Source organism: Fukomys damarensis, unplaced genomic scaffold, assembly GCF_012274545.1.
Source record: "Fukomys damarensis isolate Sample0158 unplaced genomic scaffold, DMR_v1.0_HiC HiC_scaffold_6, whole genome shotgun sequence".
Taxonomy (NCBI): Eukaryota; Metazoa; Chordata; class Mammalia; order Rodentia; family Bathyergidae; genus Fukomys; species Fukomys damarensis.
In genome coordinates this window covers 42,984,492-43,001,498 of record NW_022900918.1, presented here as the reverse complement: position 1 = coordinate 43,001,498, position 17,007 = coordinate 42,984,492, and the positions used below count along the sequence as shown (strand labels likewise).

Genomic DNA, 17,007 nt, shown 5'->3' with positions numbered 1-17,007 from the left:
AAAATCTGTTTACAAAACGCTCTGTGTATCACTAGGCTGTTTAGGAGTTTTGGACTAGAACTTTTAAACTTTGCTTAGCGAAGTTATGCAAAATGCAAACTGTGCTGGGACTTTGGGAACCACCAGGCAGGTTCTTCTGGATGGCTGGATCTAGAGAGGACTTGGGGCCTAGAACGGCACTGAGACAGCACAGTGTGGACAGGGGTGCCAGAGGAGCCCCACACCCCAGCACCCCTGTCCAGGGGGCTGATGGGGCAGGTCCCAGGAACTTCGGCAGGGATCTAGCCCCACACTGAAATTCAATGCCTGCATGGAGCTGGGCCAGGATGTGCAAAGACCCCACGGGGGCTTGGCTGAGGCCAGATTGAAAACCCAGTGTTGTTGGCCAAGGCCATCATGGAGAGAAGGTCTCATGTTAAGGGGGCAAAGACTGCGAGCTCGCACAGCCCCATGGCACCTGCCTAGGACTCCCGCCCTGCCCTGTCCTGGGTGAGGGCTTTGGGCCTGGACTCCCTACAGCAAATCGAGCTTGGCTGGCTGCGGAAGACTGTTCAGGCCCTGAACCATAGAATCTGGGGGTGGGTGGCTCCATCCTGGGGAGAGAAGAGACTTCCTGACGGAGCCTGCATCCCTGTGGGGTTCCCCGGCCTGGCGAGAGGTAGGTGACAGGCACGAAGGGTGGGCAGGGAGGACGGGATCTAAGTATTGCAGAGGGTGGCTGCTCTAGGAATGACCCCGCCAAGGGACGGTGTCACGCAGAACCAGACATGGCCGCATGGGTGCCCAGGGCGGATTCCTTTAATGGACAGGCAGTGCAGGCACTGGGGTCTCTGCCTCGGTGGGCACCCTGGCCCGCATGGACTTCTCAATCCACTTGATGAAGTTAGTGACCTTGGTATAGATCCCAAACTTCCCTTTCCTTGCACAGCCTTCTCCCCAGCTGACGATGCCAGTCACATAGTAGGTGTTCTTGAACAAGGTGACGTGGGGGCCGCCACTGTCCCCCTGGCAGGTGTCCTCTAGCTTGGCATCGTAGCCGGCACAGAACATGTTCTGTGTGATGCTGAAGCCAGTGGAGAGCTTGCAGGTGTTGCGGTCCACGTAGGGAACCTCCAGCGATTTGAGGGTGCTGGACTGGCGGCCCTTCTCGTGTATGCGCCCGAACCCACTCACGATGCCTGTCTTCTGTGTCATCAGCACGGCCTCAGCCCAGTCCTTCTGTGGCAGACAGGCAGGGGCCACGTTCATGCGGAAAGTGATGGGCGTCTTCAGCTTGAGGACCGCGATGTCACAGTCATAGGTGTCTGTGTTGAATTTGTTGTGCTTTATGACCACCTCCACCTCGTGTGTCATCTCATTGCCTTCCTCCTGCTCCGTGTCCCGCTCACCTACAAACAGCAAGAACGTACACAGTTGGTGCCTGGCCCAGCATCTGTATGGTGCATCCTTTTAAGCAAGTTACTATTTTTTCTTAGTACATGGTCATGTTTGAAGCATTAAAAACACAGGAAAATGGAAAGAAGCAAAAACGGCAGCCTCCAGTCTCCCCAGGCAACCCTGGTCACACGGTGGCACGTGTGGGATGCAGTCCACTTACTCTTCAGACACTTCCTGAGTGGGCACTGAGCCAGGCCGTGCAGGCCTCCGTCTGGCTGCACCACCAGCCCCCATGCACCTGTGCCAGAACCCAGCCCATCTGGACAGCAGACACCACGGGAAGGAGAACGCTGAATATCTTACTCATGGTTAAGCTTTACGCTATTTAATTAAGCACGAAGATGTTAATATTTTGGATGTACAAGGTTAAGTGAGACTTGATATTAAAACTAATGGGGCTGGGGATTTAGCTCAGTGGTTCTGGTGCCTGTCTCCCAAGCACAAGGACCTGAGTTTGGTTCGATCCCCGGTACCACAAAAACAAAAAAAACCTAATGGCCTCTCTTTCTCTAAGCTTGTTAAAGACCAGAAAGTTTCAAATCACATCTGTGGCCTGCAGTAGATGGCAGAACTAGAGAGACGCAGTGTGGGGAGAGAGGGCACCAGGAGGCTCCTGGAGAAAGGACACAAGACACGGAGGATCCAGGTCAACTGCACATGGGCGGGGCTTGGGGGGCCCTGCGGGGTCTGCGGCTGCCCACTCTCTCTCCTGGGAACAGGACTCCTGTCCCTCAATGAGTGTCCCGGTCAGGAGACAGCCATGGTGGTGCCTCCAGGGCTCCAGGGCAGGTGTCACTTACCGACCCTCACCGTGAACCTCCTGGCTTGATGGAGACAGTGCGCAGCGGTGAGGACGTAGTACTCGCTGAGGATGGTGCCCCCGCAGAACCCATTATTGTCCTCGTTCACAAGCAGAGCCTGCAGAAAGTCGTCTGCATCACCAACCAAGGATGGCCTGCACCCGGGTGCCTTCCCTGGGACATCAGCCTGTCCTCCTCCCTGCCTGCTCTGAACCAGATTCTCAGGCCCTTGGCCTCTGCCTCCAGAGCCTGTCCAGGCTCAGGGACCAAACCCTCTCCCTCCAGCGTCCTCCCGGCCACCCCGAGGCTCCTCAGTGCTGACCTCCAGGGGCCCCACGCAGCCCGGTCACCTGCCAGGGGCACTCTCCTTCTCCGCAGCTCTGGCCGCCCACAATGCGGCCAAGGCCGTCGGTGTCTGTCTCCTCGTCCGTGTCGTTCAAGTGGAGGTCGTAAGGGTCCTCGGTGGGGTTCAGTTCCTCCTGCTCCAGTGCGGTGATGTCAGAGACTGTCTCATTGCTGTTGGTGACCTGTGCCACTGACCGCTTTCTGTGTCCCCGTCTCCCGGTGGTCTTCCCACAGGGGAAAACCTCTGCAAGAGCAGGGTAGGCCTGGTGAGGCACGGTGCTCACGGCTCACACCCCACTTCTGGAGAGCAGGGCCAGGCCTGAGTAGAGGATCCAAGGACACCGTGTCCTTCTGGGCTTGGGGTGCAGCTTCTGCATGGTCCCCGCACTGTGCTCAGGGTTGGGCCATGAAGAGGATGTGCTGTGCTTCTCTTGGTGCGTAGGTGGAGGACAGAGTTGGAATCGGCCCCAGGGTCCTGCTCTCTGCCCGGGCCACCCCTCCCCACCTCCCTCATCTGGCTGTGACAGCACCAACTGCTAGCCCACCACCCCCCTACAGCCAGGGTTGTTCAAGCAGCTGGTTAGGGCTACCGGTGACCAGGCTGGGCAGCGCCACATCCACCCTGGAGCTGGGTGACACTGTTGGCCCATCTGGCAGATGAGCAAACTGAGCAGTGGATTTGGGCCCCCGAGCTGCCAGGTCTGTTTCCAAACTCGAGACCTTCACATTTGAACAGTGCCCCTGACTCGACTCCTACCTGTGGAGATGCAGGACTTGCCATCGTCCCCCAAGGTGTAGCCTTTGGCGCAGGAGCACACCACTGAGCTCTGCACCTCCTGGCAGAACTGGTCACAGTCGCCGTTGTCCAGGCTGCAGAGTTTCCGGGTGACTGTGAGGAGAGGGCCCACTGTAGCAGGCACACAGGGCAGCCGGGTGGGCACAGCCAGAGCCCAGGAAGGTGCCCGTGGGGTGGCTCCAGCATGAGCAAGAGCCTAGCTAGGGGCCTCTCCAACCCAGGCCACATGAGGGGCACAGTGCCCAGCAAGGGCCCTGACTACCCCTGGGTGACATCCTTCAGTGGATGGTGTGGGTAAAGCAGTGGGCACTTGGAGACCAGGCACTGGCACAGGCTGCATTGGCCTCAGAGCCTCTCCTTCTGAGGTCAGAAGGTTCTCTCTGACCACCAAAAAGACAGATGCCAGCCCTGGTGTGCGTGAGACACACCCACAGTGTCCCTTCCAAGTCCCCACCACCCCTTGGCTGGTGGGTCCAGCTTGCCTGAGGGTGGCCCTGGGCCTGTGCTGTCCTGCAGCGGTCTGCAGCCCCATGCCCTGCTTTCACTTACTTGTCAACCGCCAAATGATTCCGCAGCACCCATTTTTTGCTTCGGATCTAAAATGGCCCAAAGCCTTATGTGCTTGGATCATGGGGAATTACTGCTGACTGCTGTTAGGAGGTGGGCCTGGTTGGAGCCAGGTCACTGGGAATTTGGCCTGGAAGGGTGACTCTCCCTCTTCCCTCCTCCTTTCCCTCTTTGCTTTCTGTCTGCCATGAGGTAAGCAGCTCTCCTCTGCCAGGCCCCCGTGCTAGGCTGCTTCTGCCTGGAGCCAGCCCACCATGCAAGGACTAAAACGTCTAAAACATGAGCCCAAATAAACCTCTCCTCCCTCAAGTTGCGGGTGTTGGGTATTTTGTCTCAACAACAAGTATGGTGATGAACATAACCCGCCACAGCCCAGATGGTGCACCAGGTGCCACAGAGGCAGCCAGAGCCCTGCCAGCTGATGGCTCTGGGATCCCATGGGTCTCGGCAAGAGCCCAGCCTGTGAAGTTTGTCTCTCGGGAGGTTGGGACAGGCTCCAGTGCCCCCTGGCAAGAGCACTGGGCCGGGCTGTGTGGGGTGCCACACTGTGTACGCTCTGCAGCCTCACTGTCCACACCACACAGGCTGAATGCAGCTCTTGACACTGCTCCAGGGCCACCATTCCCAGGTTAAAGTCACCTGCCTGCTTCCAACTCCAAGCCCACATCCATCGGGCAGCCTGTGGCCACCTGCTTGATGCACTCTGCTTGAGGTTGGATGAAAAATAACCACAGGGCAGAGATCCACATGGATGGGATTTTGGAAAAGGTTCATTTAGCCCTGGCGTCTGCTCCAGGTCCGGGCCAAGCTGGCCATGCCAAGTGCAGGCGGAGTAACTAGACTTCAAGCAGGGGTGCACGTCAGCATCTCCACCGAGGAAAGGCCTAACCCGACCCAGTCTGTGAACACAGGCTGCAGAGGCTGAGTGAAGGGACACGTGAGACACAGATCTTTCTCCTTAGGGAAAACCAGTCTAATAGTGACCTGAGGTCTAACTCAGAAATTCAGCATATTAGGGATCACTCAGTGAATTTTCCGTGTAGAATTACGGCCGATCCTGAACATTCCTCCCTGGCATTTGTGTTTACAGACGTAAATTAAGGGAGACAACTCAGACGGCACTGTGCTGGGTTGCCTGGAGTTCAGACCTGGAGCAGGGCGCTGGATCCCAGAGCTCAAGGCTTCAGGGGGCTCTGCGCCCTGGGGCAGGGCTCTCGGTGACATGGGGCAGACTTGGAAGCCACAGGCAGCTGGAGATCGTCTTCTCCACCTGCCTGCGCTCACGCACCTCCCAGGGGAACTCACACAATTCGCAGTTTTTGCCTTCGAAGCCCTCCTGGCAGGTGCACTCGTACTCGGAGAGGCCATCGCGGCAGGTGCCCTGGTTCTGGCAGGGGTTGTTCTCACACTGGTCCCCATCTGTGAAGAGGACCGGGGGCCCAGTCTGCAGCACGTCCCTCTTCGTGGAGTCACTGCCTGGGTGGCCATGGCTGTGCATGCTTGGATGGAAGCCCTTTTCTCCTCCGCTCCTATCCAGACTTCATTCTGTCCTAATTCTGCGGGCCTGGACGTGTGGTGCCCTGGTCTAACTGGAGGCCAGCAGGGCCTTCTTATATCTTGCACTGTGTTTGTGGCCAGAAGCGAGAAGCTCTGGGCTGCAGGCCGCACAGCCGCCAGTAGGAGAACACGGGGAGGCAACAGTTTCCGGTCTGGGAGTGGTACAGAGCCCAGGGCTCCTCCTCCTGAGTGATGTGGGCTCTGTCCAGCACAGACACAGGCGTCTAGTTCCTTTTAGATATACCTCCTCCAACTCTCACTTTGAGAGGCTTCAATACTGTTACAAATAGTCACGTTAACACCATCTCAGACACTGTAAGTGTTAAATCGGGGTGCTACGTTGTTAGGCAATCCAATCTTTCAGTCTCCATTCTCCTGCTTCTACTCGATACACGTACATTTTAAAAAGATTATCACAGAATGTGGTTCCCTCAAATGAGAGTGAACTGTGTGAGCTTGTGTTTGGGCTGGGCACGGTGGCACAGGAGGCTGACATGGGAGCACTGCTCGGACCCCCGCAGTTTGAGGCCAGCCTGAATGACACACTAAGAACCGATCTCCAAAAACAAAATCTAGACTAAGGCCCAAACTAGAATTAGTATAACATTCCTATACAACAATTTTAAATAGCTGTTATAGAAACGTGCAGATAGGAGAAAGCCCTAAGGGTGCTTAGATTTAAGCAGGAGTGGAAAGGAAATTCAGAAAGTATTTAAAAAATTTAGTCTTTCCTAGCTTAAATATCCTAATGAACCCCTCACAACTTAAAACAGAAAACATCTCACCTTTGTATTTGTTCCAGAATTCTATCTAAAAGAAAAAAAATATTTAAAGTACATTAGAGAAAACAGACACCAGCAGCATTTATCACCCAGTAACTTGACCCGAGGAATGAACTCTTCTAAAGCTGCTCTGCAGGAAAGGGAGAGCGATCTGATATGTGTGTGACACACGGGCCTTTGTCTTCTCAAATGCTGCATCCTAAAAATGGGTTTTCAAGTTAATCACAAAGGGACAGATGCACCAACAAGAGCGGCTACTTGCTGCTCCCTAACCGTCAGCCAGTGGCGGAGAGCTCGGAGGTGTGCCACGTGCTTGTCAGAAGTCATCCTGTTAGCTGGGAAACGTTAGCAGATGTTTGGCTTGAAACAGTTTCCATGGACAGAGGTGACACCAGAAGGCTGCTCAAGTCTTCGCTTTAATTTTTAGCTGTCTGTAGCTGCTTCTCCTGTGCGCCGCCCTGCTGGTCAGGGCGAAGAACCCCAGAACGTGGCCTCAATGAGAAGCAGGGTCTCGCAGATGCGCACGAGGTAAGGCCCACTTGTGCTCACACAGGCCGCTCTGAGCGCTGAAGATGCCCACATGCTGAGAGGGGGCCACGCCGAGAGCAAGTGAGTACAGAGGCATCTGACTGAGAGGAACCTGGAGGGGTGCTCTGGCTGCAGAGGGAGCCAGCCTGCCAGACCCGTGACAGAACAAATCCCCGTTACCTTAAATGACACAGTTTGTGGGGTTACGTTATGGCAACCATAGAAATAAATGCAGGGTCTTTTTAAGATTTAGTTTAAAAATCATCCATAGTGAAATCAGTTTTTGGTGTCGACGAGGACTCCCACACATGCGAAGTCTGTGTGACCTCTGCCACCATGGGGTTGCAGAGCAGCTTGCCCTCTTCCACCCCCACTCCCACCCCACCTGTCAATCCTGCCTGCCTGCCCCACCCCCACTCTACTTGTTGTCAATGACTTTTTGGAATGTCCTATGGCGATTTATGATTTATATGTAGCTGGTTGCTACATATCCTAACCAGAGCTTGTTGTTTGCATTTTGTTTAGCTCTGATAGGTACAGTAGCTCTCACTGTGGGTTTTTTGTTTTTTCTTTTTGTTTGTCTTTAAGGCAGGGTCTCACTGTGTAGTTCACGCTGGCCTGGAACTCACTTTGGAGCCCAGGCTGGCCTTGAAATCGTAGCAATTCTCCTGCCTCAGCCTCCCAATTCCTGGGATGACAGGTATGCACCACCGTGCCCAACTTCCCTGTGGTTTTAATTCACATTTCTATAATGGCTAATGGTGCTTACAGCCTTACTTGTCATCTGAATTTTCTCTTGGGCAAGTTGGCTGTTCAAGTCTTTTATTGATTGAATTTAATTAAGGGTCTATCTTCTTTTGAGTTACAAGAATTCTTTGTATGTCCTAAATACAGATCCTGTGTTGGATATGAGAACTGCATAGACTTTCTTAGTTTGTAGCTTGTATTTTCTTAACTGTTTTTTTTTCCACAGAGTATATTTTAGTTTTGACAAAGTCCAGCTTATTATAAAAAAAGTTTTATGAATCATTCTTTTGATGTCTTATTTAAGAATTTTTGCCTAACTCCATTCTATGCATCTTCTGCTGTCTTCTCCTAAAAGTTACTAGTTTTATATTTCACCTTTCGATCTATGATTCCTTTTGGGTTAGTTTTTGTACAGCTATGAGGTTTAGGTCCAGTTTACTTTTTAGGATCCTAACTGCATCACTGCTCCAATACAGCCACGGTCTTAGTGTGTTTCCCTACCAAGGAGCCACCGGTGTGATGGAACTACCGGAGTGGTGGTAAGCGAGGTGGCCTCTCAGGGGCTCACTAGGTAGTGGGGCTCTGCCCTAGTGAATGGGTTTATGCTTTACCAAAGGGCTTCCCACATCATTATTTCTTTTATCCTTCCTCCCACTGGAGCATGAGAATACAGCAGTAAATCCGTCTTGGAAGCGGAAACAGGACCCTCAGCAGCCAGTCACCCTGCCAATGCCTCCGTGGCTGTGAGCCATGTGCCGCTTGCTGCGTACCCAGTGTAAGGTATTTTGTTACAGCAGCATGAATGAACTCAGACAAATGCCAAGTGTTGAAACAGACAATTCTTTTTCCACTGAGTAGTTTTTGTAGCTTTGCCCAACATCAGCTGACCATATTTGGGTGGGTGGGACTCTTTTCTGGACTTCTAGTCTGCTGCAGTCCCTTTGCCAGTGCTACCTGTTAACGCCTCTGTAATTGATTTAGCTTTGTAAGTCTCAGTGCAGATAATATGGACCCTCCCACTGTATTGTTCCCTCTCAGGATTGTTTTAGCCATTCTAATTCTTTCGTTTGTCTATGTGAGTTTTAGTGCCTCTGAGTTTCCATCTGCTGGAATTTTGATGGACACTGTATCAAATGCACAATCCAGTTGGGAGGGCGGATCCCTTCTTAAGTTGGGTCTTCCAGTCCACACACATTGAATCTCCATTTGTTTAGGTCTTGCTTAAATTCTTTCACTAGAACTTTGTTTTTGTTTTTGTTTTGTTTTGTTTTTGGTACCGGGGATTGAACTCAGGTCCTTGTGCTTGCAGGGCAGGCCACCGAACAGCTGAGCTAAATCCCCGGCCCATCTTTCATTAGAACTTTGTAGATTTTAGAATATAGATTGTGTATTATTTAGTTAATTAGTGTTTATTTATTTATTTATTTTGGTACCAGGGATCGAACGAGGGATTCCGGCTTGCAAGGCAGGTGGCAGCGGAACCAATGAGCTAAATCCATGGCCCATTATTTAATTTTCTTTGAAGCAATTTTGGTTGGCTATAATGCCCAAACTCTGTCCAAATTTATGTGTGTAGGGTTCTTCACAGTATTTTCTCATTAATACTTTAACACCTACAGGTTCTTTGGTAGTATCTCATTTCATTCCTCATCTAAGTAAATTTTGTTCAATTTTGATATTCATTTTATTGATCTCATCTATTATTTTTGTATTAAATTTCTTTGATTTCTTCTTTTAAAATTCCTTCCTTTCCTTAAGTTTATTTTGCTCTTCTTTTTCAGTTTTTTAAAGTAGGAACTTAGGTGATCAATTTGAGACTTTTCTTGTTTTTGAGTGTCAGTATTTAATACTATAAATTTACCCCCCCGAGTACTGCTTTTAAAACTGTACTCACAAATCTCTTAAGTCGTATATTCTTTTTGGTTGTCTTGAGACGAGGCGTTGTTTCCTAGTGGACACAAACTCATTATGCGCCCAGGCTGTGTCACATCGAAATCTCCCTCCCCACTGCTGGAGTTATGAGTGTGCACCCCCATGCGTGGCTGCTGTGCATCTATGTTTGATCAGCTAATATGTTTTCTTATCACACTTGGAATTCCTATTTGACCTATGGATTATTTATAACTCTGTTAATTATCACGTGCTCGGAGATTTTCAGCTTAACTCCATTATGGTCAAAGAACACACTTCAGATGGCTCCAATCTCTTCAGTCTGTTAAGGTGCACTTTATGACACCAGTGGGCTCTGTCTCTACCCGCTTCCTCTCTCTGGTGGCTGAATGAACTGTGGTAGTCAATCGGACAGCGATACCTACACGGCTTCCTTTGTAGATCATAATCTTTCGCAGAAATGCGAAGATGTCTGAGTCATATGACAGTTTCATGGAAGAACGATTTTCCACCTATAGGGGTGAGGAGGCTTCAGGATGATTCAAGGGTGTTACACTTATTGCCAACTTTCTTGTATTTTCACACTGTGCACTGTATTTCTATTATTACATTAGGTTCTCATAAGGAGCACGCAGCCCAGGTTCTTCAGACGCTTAGTTCACAGCACGGTTTGCAGTCTTATGTGAGTCTAACACAGTAGATCTAATCTGACAGGAGGTGAATCTTAGGCTGTAATGCTAGCAATCGGGAGCAGCTGTAAATACAAATACAACTTCATTTGCTCTCCCACCACTCACCTCGTGTTGTGCAGCCTGGTTCCTAGCAGGCCACGGACCAGTACTGGCATTATTCTGTTTCTGGCCTGGGGGACCCTGAGCTACAGGATGAATGCACAGAAGTTTTCATCTATGAATATAACCTCACTTTGGCTTGTTTTTTAAAAAGCTGCTGCTTCTCAGTTTAGACACTGTATATACTTCTTTCATGATATCAGATTAAAGCAGAACTTAAAAGAAAACCAGTTCTCCTAGCTGAAAGCAATCTAGCAGCTCCCACTCAGGTTCTGCCCCGCTTTCCCGTAACTCCTGACCTCCCCCTAGTACTGATAAAGTAGACAGGCAGACTCCCGTAAATGAGGTTTGGTGACTCCTGAAGAAGTATATGCTGAGTAAATGACTATGTGCTGTACACAAAGGTTATGACTCTCTGTTCCTACGTGATTCATAAGACACTGTCTTCTTACGAGGCTAAATTACGAAACTGTCTACTCTTGTCCAGCTCTGGTAAACTCACTGTGTCCCCGCTTTGACTAAATGTATAGAAAGTGGAACTTTCCTTTGTTCAGTCGCTCAGTCCTTTGAACAGGAGTCTAACTGGGTCACGGTGCACCCATACATCCTCCCGATTCCCACTTGGCCTCTCTTGCCCTTTTGGAATCCTGCAACGAGAATCATTAAGAATTTGTGCTTCTTCAGTCCCTAGGGTTGGTTTGGGGCAGCTTTACTTCTGGGGCTTTCTTGAGCTCTTCCACCGTGCTGATTCTGCACAAATGCGGGGTGAAGCTGATCTCAAAGGTTTGCCTTGCGGAGGGCATGGGACCATCTATGAAATGTTTCATTGTCCTTGACACAGTATTTCCTGTGATTCCGGTGAGATCATAATAGTCCGAATGGCCAAAGAGAACTCATAGCTGGTGAATTCAGTGGAGTCAAATCATTTCTCTTACTCTGGAACTGGTGACATCCAGGTTTCCCAGGCCAGTTAATGCCACTAACCACCAGGATCTTAGGGTAGAGCTCTGGAGCACTTCTCGTATCTGACTGAGCTCATGTCCAGCTCATCATGTAGGTGATGAAAGGCTTGCCCTCAGCTACCCCTGGGGATGATGGTCTGCATTTTGGCGTCTAGAAATCTGTACTCATCCAAGGAACTTCTTACACCTGTGATGATCTTGGTATGGATAACTTTTTTTTTTCCTCAGAACATCATTCAGGATCAAGTCCAACTACCTTCCATGCCATGGTGATTTAGCGTCTGTGAAACTATGCCTTCCTGGTGCAGTTATTTGACCTGGGTAAGGCCTTGTGACAGTTCCTTTAACTGGCAGTAACTTGCAACTTGGCTCCAAACCTTAAAGGTCACACAGGCAAGGACCTCCCCGGTAGTCTTGGTCAGGTGGCTCCTGACTGCACGCATGGATGGAGCCAGTGAGCTTCGCGTCTGTCCACAGAAGCTGCGTGGTGAGCTCACACAGGGGTCGCAGGTCTCACAGTTTCCACTGTGGTCCAGTCTCAGTGGTGTGGCTGGCATCCACTGCCTGACTTAGCTGTCTCAGGAACCCTAGCCTGAAGACCATCTTTAGCTCAGTCTTGTTAGTTTGGGCTCCAGCCCACCATCCTCTGTGCCATCATCCAGATGTCTGTGGCTTCCACCTCCTTTGGGAGAGGAACCGGGTTTCCCTGTTTCTGGGTCAGCCGCAAAGCCCGCCTCTTTGGGGGTGTGCTCAGTGCTGACTGTGGGCGGGATCTTAAATGAGCCCAGGCACAGCCTCCCAGCCCGCGCCCACTACCCCAGAGTTCAGTCCCAGGCCAGAGTGTTCCAAGTGCTCATTCAGGCTTCAGGTCGACCTGGCAGCATGGCCCACGTGACTGGGCCCCCCTTCCTGTCTCGGGCCCTGGAGGACAGCCCTGCCGGGCCGGCAGTCCAGCTCACCGTTTTCTGGTCGTCCTCGAAGACTTCCCGGGCCTCTTCGTAGGAGCAGGTCTCCTCCAGACACTCCCTCTCCAGGTTTCCTTTCTTCAGCTCCTCGAAGATTGCATTGGCCCTGCGGGTCCTCAGGACGCTGTGCGCGCGCTCGCGGCCGGTGAACACTGGGGATAAGAAGGGCAGGGCGCGCGCGCTGACGGCGTGCTCCTCTGCGGCCCCCACCTCCCCCAGGGGGCTTCGCGCCTCCCTGGGGAGCCTGGACCCAAGGTCCCGGGGTCTGAGCACAGCCTGCTGCCCCCGGGCCCGCCCGCTGAACCCCGGGGTCCTGCTGCCCCGCCCCTGCTGAGCCCCGCCCCACCCAGGCTCCACCCCCCAGCAGGATGGCTTTGGTCCCAGAACGTGCAGGATTAAGGTAGGTTCCAAGAAACCTCACTTGTTTTCTACAAAACTGCAAACTTTTCTATTTTGATTTTGTCCTCTTTCACTTCAAAAAGCTGCACTGATTTCATGGTTCCAGCGAGTGGCGCGGCACTGAATGCCCGCCCGCATCCACTCAGCCACTCACTGAGCCGCCAACCCCGGCTCAGTCCTGGAGCCTCAGTGAGGCTCACAGCCCTAATGGGCTCTCTCTCCCTCTGGACCCCAGCAACTCTCCAGGCGGCCCCCCTGCGTCCTTCCTGACCTCCTCCAAACTCATGCACCCCAAAGCCTCCTTCACCTTTTCCTGCCTGGAGTAGGTACAGCATGCCTGCAAATCCACCCCTGCTTGACTCAGTGGGGACAAGGACACAGTGGGGACAGGGCACTGTGCGGAAGGGGATAAGGCTGAAGGACACCAAGAGCCACTCACTGGCTGCAACTTCCCCCCAGCTCTGGACAAGAACCTGTAGCCTCTGCTCCCAAGGCCAGCCCTCTTGGGTCTCTTCCCTCAACAGTACCTGCATTGCATTCATCTGTCCTCCAGCCTGATCCACCTGCTGATTGGGCTGCCCAGTGCTCTTGTGCCCCAGGGCCTTTGCACCTGCCACTATCCCTGTCGGGGACATGCTTCCCCTGGATACCCACATGAGTTGGCCCTACTGCATGATTCTTGGAGAGGCCCTTTCCGGCCACCTCTCTGAGATCCCCCCACTCCGACTGCTTGTCCCATGCTGTTTTGTCATGACAGCACTTGATGCCATCTGATGTGACCTGTTGACAGGTGTGTCATCCCCTCAATTGGAATGTGGTCTCTGCAAGATGCATCCCAGGGACGGCGAACCTCCTAGAGCCTGCGTGACACAAACAGCCTGCTGTGGCAGGCGTGCCAGAGGTTCGCCACCACTGCTTCAGCCCATCCCCATGGCTGTGCCCAGCCCTGGACAGAGTGGGTGAGGAGGAGAGGCCTGGACAGACCGCGTGGCCTGGGCTCAGCCCCTGGCCCCGCTTGGGGCACTGGTACGGCCTCGCAGTCACATTCACCCCTCAGTCGGTCACAAGGCCACACCTGGCTTGAGTGGAAGCGAGCTTGGCAGCTGGTCTGCACACAGGGCCCTCGGAAGCTGGCAGCAGACTCAGCCCTACTCTGAGCTCCTGGGTGGGTGAGGACGCTGTGGCCATCAGACATGCGGGGGTCTGCGTGGCACTGGCAGGCGGGTAAGGCGATCAGACAGGCAGTGCCTGCTGAGACAGAGCTTGCCGGCATGCCCTGCCCATGGGCAGAAACTCAGTGGATCAAAGCCCATTTCTGGACTGCACATCGAGCTCTGCTTGAGCTGTGCCTGTTCTACAACTTTAAACTCTGCTCTGGGCAGCCGCACCTGTGCTGCCCAGGCCCTCCCTGCCCTGCCGAGCTCCATCCCTCCCACCCAGTCCCTCCGTCCCTGCCTCTGCCCTCCCCGGCTCTGCCCCCGTCTTGTGCTCCTGCCCCGCTCTGTCTCCCCTCTTTTCAACTCCCTGTGACTTGGATCCACCCCTCCTGCTTTCCCTGTGGGAGCCGAGCTGACCCTCACTGTCCCCTTCATGGGGAGGTCCAGTCAGGCCACCTGACACCGGCCTGCAACCCAAGCCAGAGCCTTGGCCACCCCCTGCCAGTGCACCCTCACCCTCCTCCTGGCCCCGCACTCACCACTCCCCCCGGGCAGCAGGAGACCGGCCAGGGCAGCGAGGAGCACGGCGAGGCGTAGCAGAGCCTCCATGGTGGAGAGGGCAGCACTCTGTCCCGAGTGCCGGCGCGCGGGCAAGGTCCACTCGCCAGGGCCCCGGTGGCCATTGTCCTGCTTATCTCGGCCTCCTGATTGGAGCCTGGCCTGCCGTGAGGTCAGCGCAGGGGTCTGGGGACCGTGGCAGAGTGGGTGGCTGAGGCGGTCATTGCTGACCTCACCCTCATCAGAACTGCCCTGCGGGGCCTGCGGGCAGCACTTCTGAGGGAGGACACTGTGTCACGGCCGCTGGCCCTGCAGCTGGCAGGTGTTCCTGTCTGGCTCTCGTCGGTCTGACGGCTGTGGGGAAAGCACCGCTTCCTCAGTTTTCATGAACAAAAACCAGCTCAGAGGGACCTGGGCTGGCACGGGTCTTGGCCTGCTGCCCTGGCTGACAGACACACATGGAGCAGTGGGCCAGGCTCCTGACTTGGCTGCTGGTCATTCATGTTGGCAGGCTGAGCTGTCGGGGACGAGCGAGTGATACAGTGACAACATGCCCCACTTATGTGCCGCGGGACAGGTCAATGGGGAAGAGAAGGAGGGGTGTACATGACCCTTGGGCCGGCAGGAAGTGTGTTTGGATCTGACCACCTCTGCGGGACATGTGGGTCTCACTCCATCTGGCTCTGGCGTGCGAAAGCCTCTGCGCTGGGTTCTGCCAAGGGGTGGCCCTGGGAGCTGGGAAGCCGTGTGCCGTGGCTGCTTAGCGTGGCTGGGTGTGTGAGCCTGTGGTCAGGGTGCAGGTCCCAGAGTGGCCCATAGTGGTGCATGAGTCTCCCAGAGGTGGGGCCGGACCCAAGCCAGGGTCTCTGCTCTGGGTGGGGACCGTGGTTGTCGTGGCTGGGGGTCACAGCTGACCTGGTACTCGCCGCTGCCCCAGTGCACCCCGTGTGCAGTCAGACTGGTTATTCGTCCTGTGGCCATACCCAGGGTAGACCCGGCCTGACTCCAGGGCCTCCACCCACACCATGGGCCTGGTGTCAGGGCCACGCCTCATGATAGCCGCTGCCACACTCCGGGCAGAGCCAGTGCCCCAATGGTTCCTGGCATCTGGTGCTGCTCCGGCCTGGTCTACATGCAGATGAGTCTGTGGGTGTTGGAGTGTTGCTCTTGGAGACCGAGTCTGGGCCAGGGTGGGGCGATGATGCTTGCTCTGCGGCCCCCACCCCTCCCTGCCTACCGGCCCCTTACCCAGCGAACTTCTGTGAGGCAGGCACCTTCACTGCCCACTGCTGACTGGGGAAACAGGCCGGGCAGGGCTGCTCACAGGACAGAACCTCTCTCTGCACAGGTCCTGCTGAGCTCCAGCCGGGCCTGCAGCTCCGCCTCCCTTTCCCCATCCCAGGAAGGGTGGCTTCTGGAGCCCAGGGCTGCAGAGGCCCAGAGCGTCCACGTGTGCAGATTGGCTTCACACAGATGTCAGCTGCTCTGCAGAACCTCACCCCACCCCACTGGCCTCATCTTCACAACAGTCAGGGAGGGAAGGAAACTGAGGCATATTGACCTGGCCTGGAACAGAGAGTCAGAAATCCAAGAGGCCAGGCTCCTGGTGCACACGGCCCGGGAGGCTGTTAGGGGTGATGCCAGCCAGGGGGCTTCCCTGCAGGACCCTACACGTGCCAGCTTTGCCAGCCACCCCAAGACTCTTGAACAAGGGCTCCCTTACTAACCGGGCAGCTGGGTGAGAGCTTGGCTGCAGCTCGCAGGCTTCTGGGCTACACGGGCTAACACCACCAACGCAGGCTGGCCCCCGCTTAGTGTCAGCACCCTGGCTCCAAGATGTCCTGCAAAGATGGTGCTGAGGGCGGGTGCCCTGTCTGCTGCTATGCCCTACCCAGCACCTCTCTCTCTTCTCCTCACCCATGCTGTCTGGTGGGTGGATGCTCAGTGAACCACAGGTGCAGCAAGTCTTCCCCACTGCTAGGCCCTTTCCCATCCGATCCAGTTCGCTGGGCAGGACTGGGACCATGTACGCATGCGGACGGTGTGTGTGTGTGTGTGTGTGTGTGTGTGTGTGGGTGGGTGGGTGGTACTGGGTGTGTGTGTGGCCCTGAACAGGGCCTCTACACTGAGCTGCAGCCTCAGCCCTTTTCATTTTTTGAGTCAGTGCCTTGCTGAGCTTTCCTGGCTGAGTTTGAGCTTGGAGTCATCCTGCCTCAGCCTCCCAGAATGCTGGGATTATAATCACGAATCACCACACCTGGCTCAGACCCTGCAGTGCTTCTCTGGTGATTCAGAAGCAGATGCCTCTGGGCCCCTCAGAGGTACCACAGAACAGCCTAGCGGGGAGGCCACCTCACACCAGGGTTGAGCTCCTGTGCCTGGAAGTGTCTGTCCGGGACGGATCCATCAGCAGGGCTCCCCGGGGGAGTCGGGGGCAGTCATGGGCACAGAGACTCGGTACAGAGACTGCCTGATGGTCGGGAAGGTCTGGGAAGAGGCCGTTCCCAAAGCGTGGATGACCTTCCCGTTTAATTGAACGGAGGGTAACTGGATGGAAGAGGCTCGGCGGGCATGTGCGCATGCGTGCCTCCAGGGCCCGGGCCGCCTGTGGGCTCCTCCTCCGCCCCAAGTTGGTCTCTCCTTCCGTCTCTGTCTCCGTCCCTGTCCCCCTCAGCCACCGCAGTGCCCGTGTCTCTGCACGCGGGGACCTGGCGCGGGGCTACAGG

At 54.4% G+C, this 17,007-nt stretch overlaps 2 protein-coding genes across 2 annotated transcripts in view; both read right to left on the bottom strand.

The window, feature by feature from the left end:
* Nucleotides 1–782: 782 nt before the first annotated feature.
* F10 (coagulation factor X) lies at nucleotides 783–14,596 on the bottom strand. Its single transcript, XM_010619937.3, has 8 exons — nucleotides 14,263–14,596; nucleotides 12,162–12,319; nucleotides 6,288–6,312; nucleotides 5,251–5,364; nucleotides 3,340–3,471; nucleotides 2,588–2,826; nucleotides 2,238–2,355; nucleotides 783–1,388 (listed from the first exon to the last, which is right to left on the bottom strand). Exons 1-8 carry the CDS (start codon nucleotides 14,330–14,332, stop codon nucleotides 799–801), a joined length of 1,446 nt encoding a protein of 481 aa, XP_010618239.1. The 5' UTR covers nucleotides 14,333–14,596; the 3' UTR covers nucleotides 783–798.
* A 2,091-nt stretch (nucleotides 14,597–16,687) lies between these two features.
* F7 (coagulation factor VII) overlaps nucleotides 16,688–17,007 on the bottom strand; it is a 7,049-nt gene continuing 6,729 nt past the window's right edge. Inside the window, exon 9 of the mRNA XM_019206879.2 lies at nucleotides 16,688–16,768. Coding sequence (XP_019062424.1) covers nucleotides 16,688–16,768 — 81 coding nt within the window. The remainder of the gene's footprint in view (nucleotides 16,769–17,007) is intronic.

What these genes read in the sequence shown, in the direction of transcription:
- F10 (XM_010619937.3), bottom strand. Translation starts at nt 14,332, where the DNA reads ATGGAGGCTCTGCTACGCCTCGCCGTGCTCCTCGCTGCCCTGGCCGGT. An exon ending in TCGAGGACGACCAGAAAACG is followed by an intron (nt 6,313 to 12,161) that starts GTGAGCTGGACT and finishes TTTTTCTTTTAG; the next exon opens with ATAGAATTCTGGAACAAATA. An exon ending in AAGGAGAGTGCCCCTGGCAG is followed by an intron (nt 2,356 to 2,587) that starts GTGACCGGGCTG and finishes GACTTTCTGCAG; the next exon opens with GCTCTGCTTGTGAACGAGGA.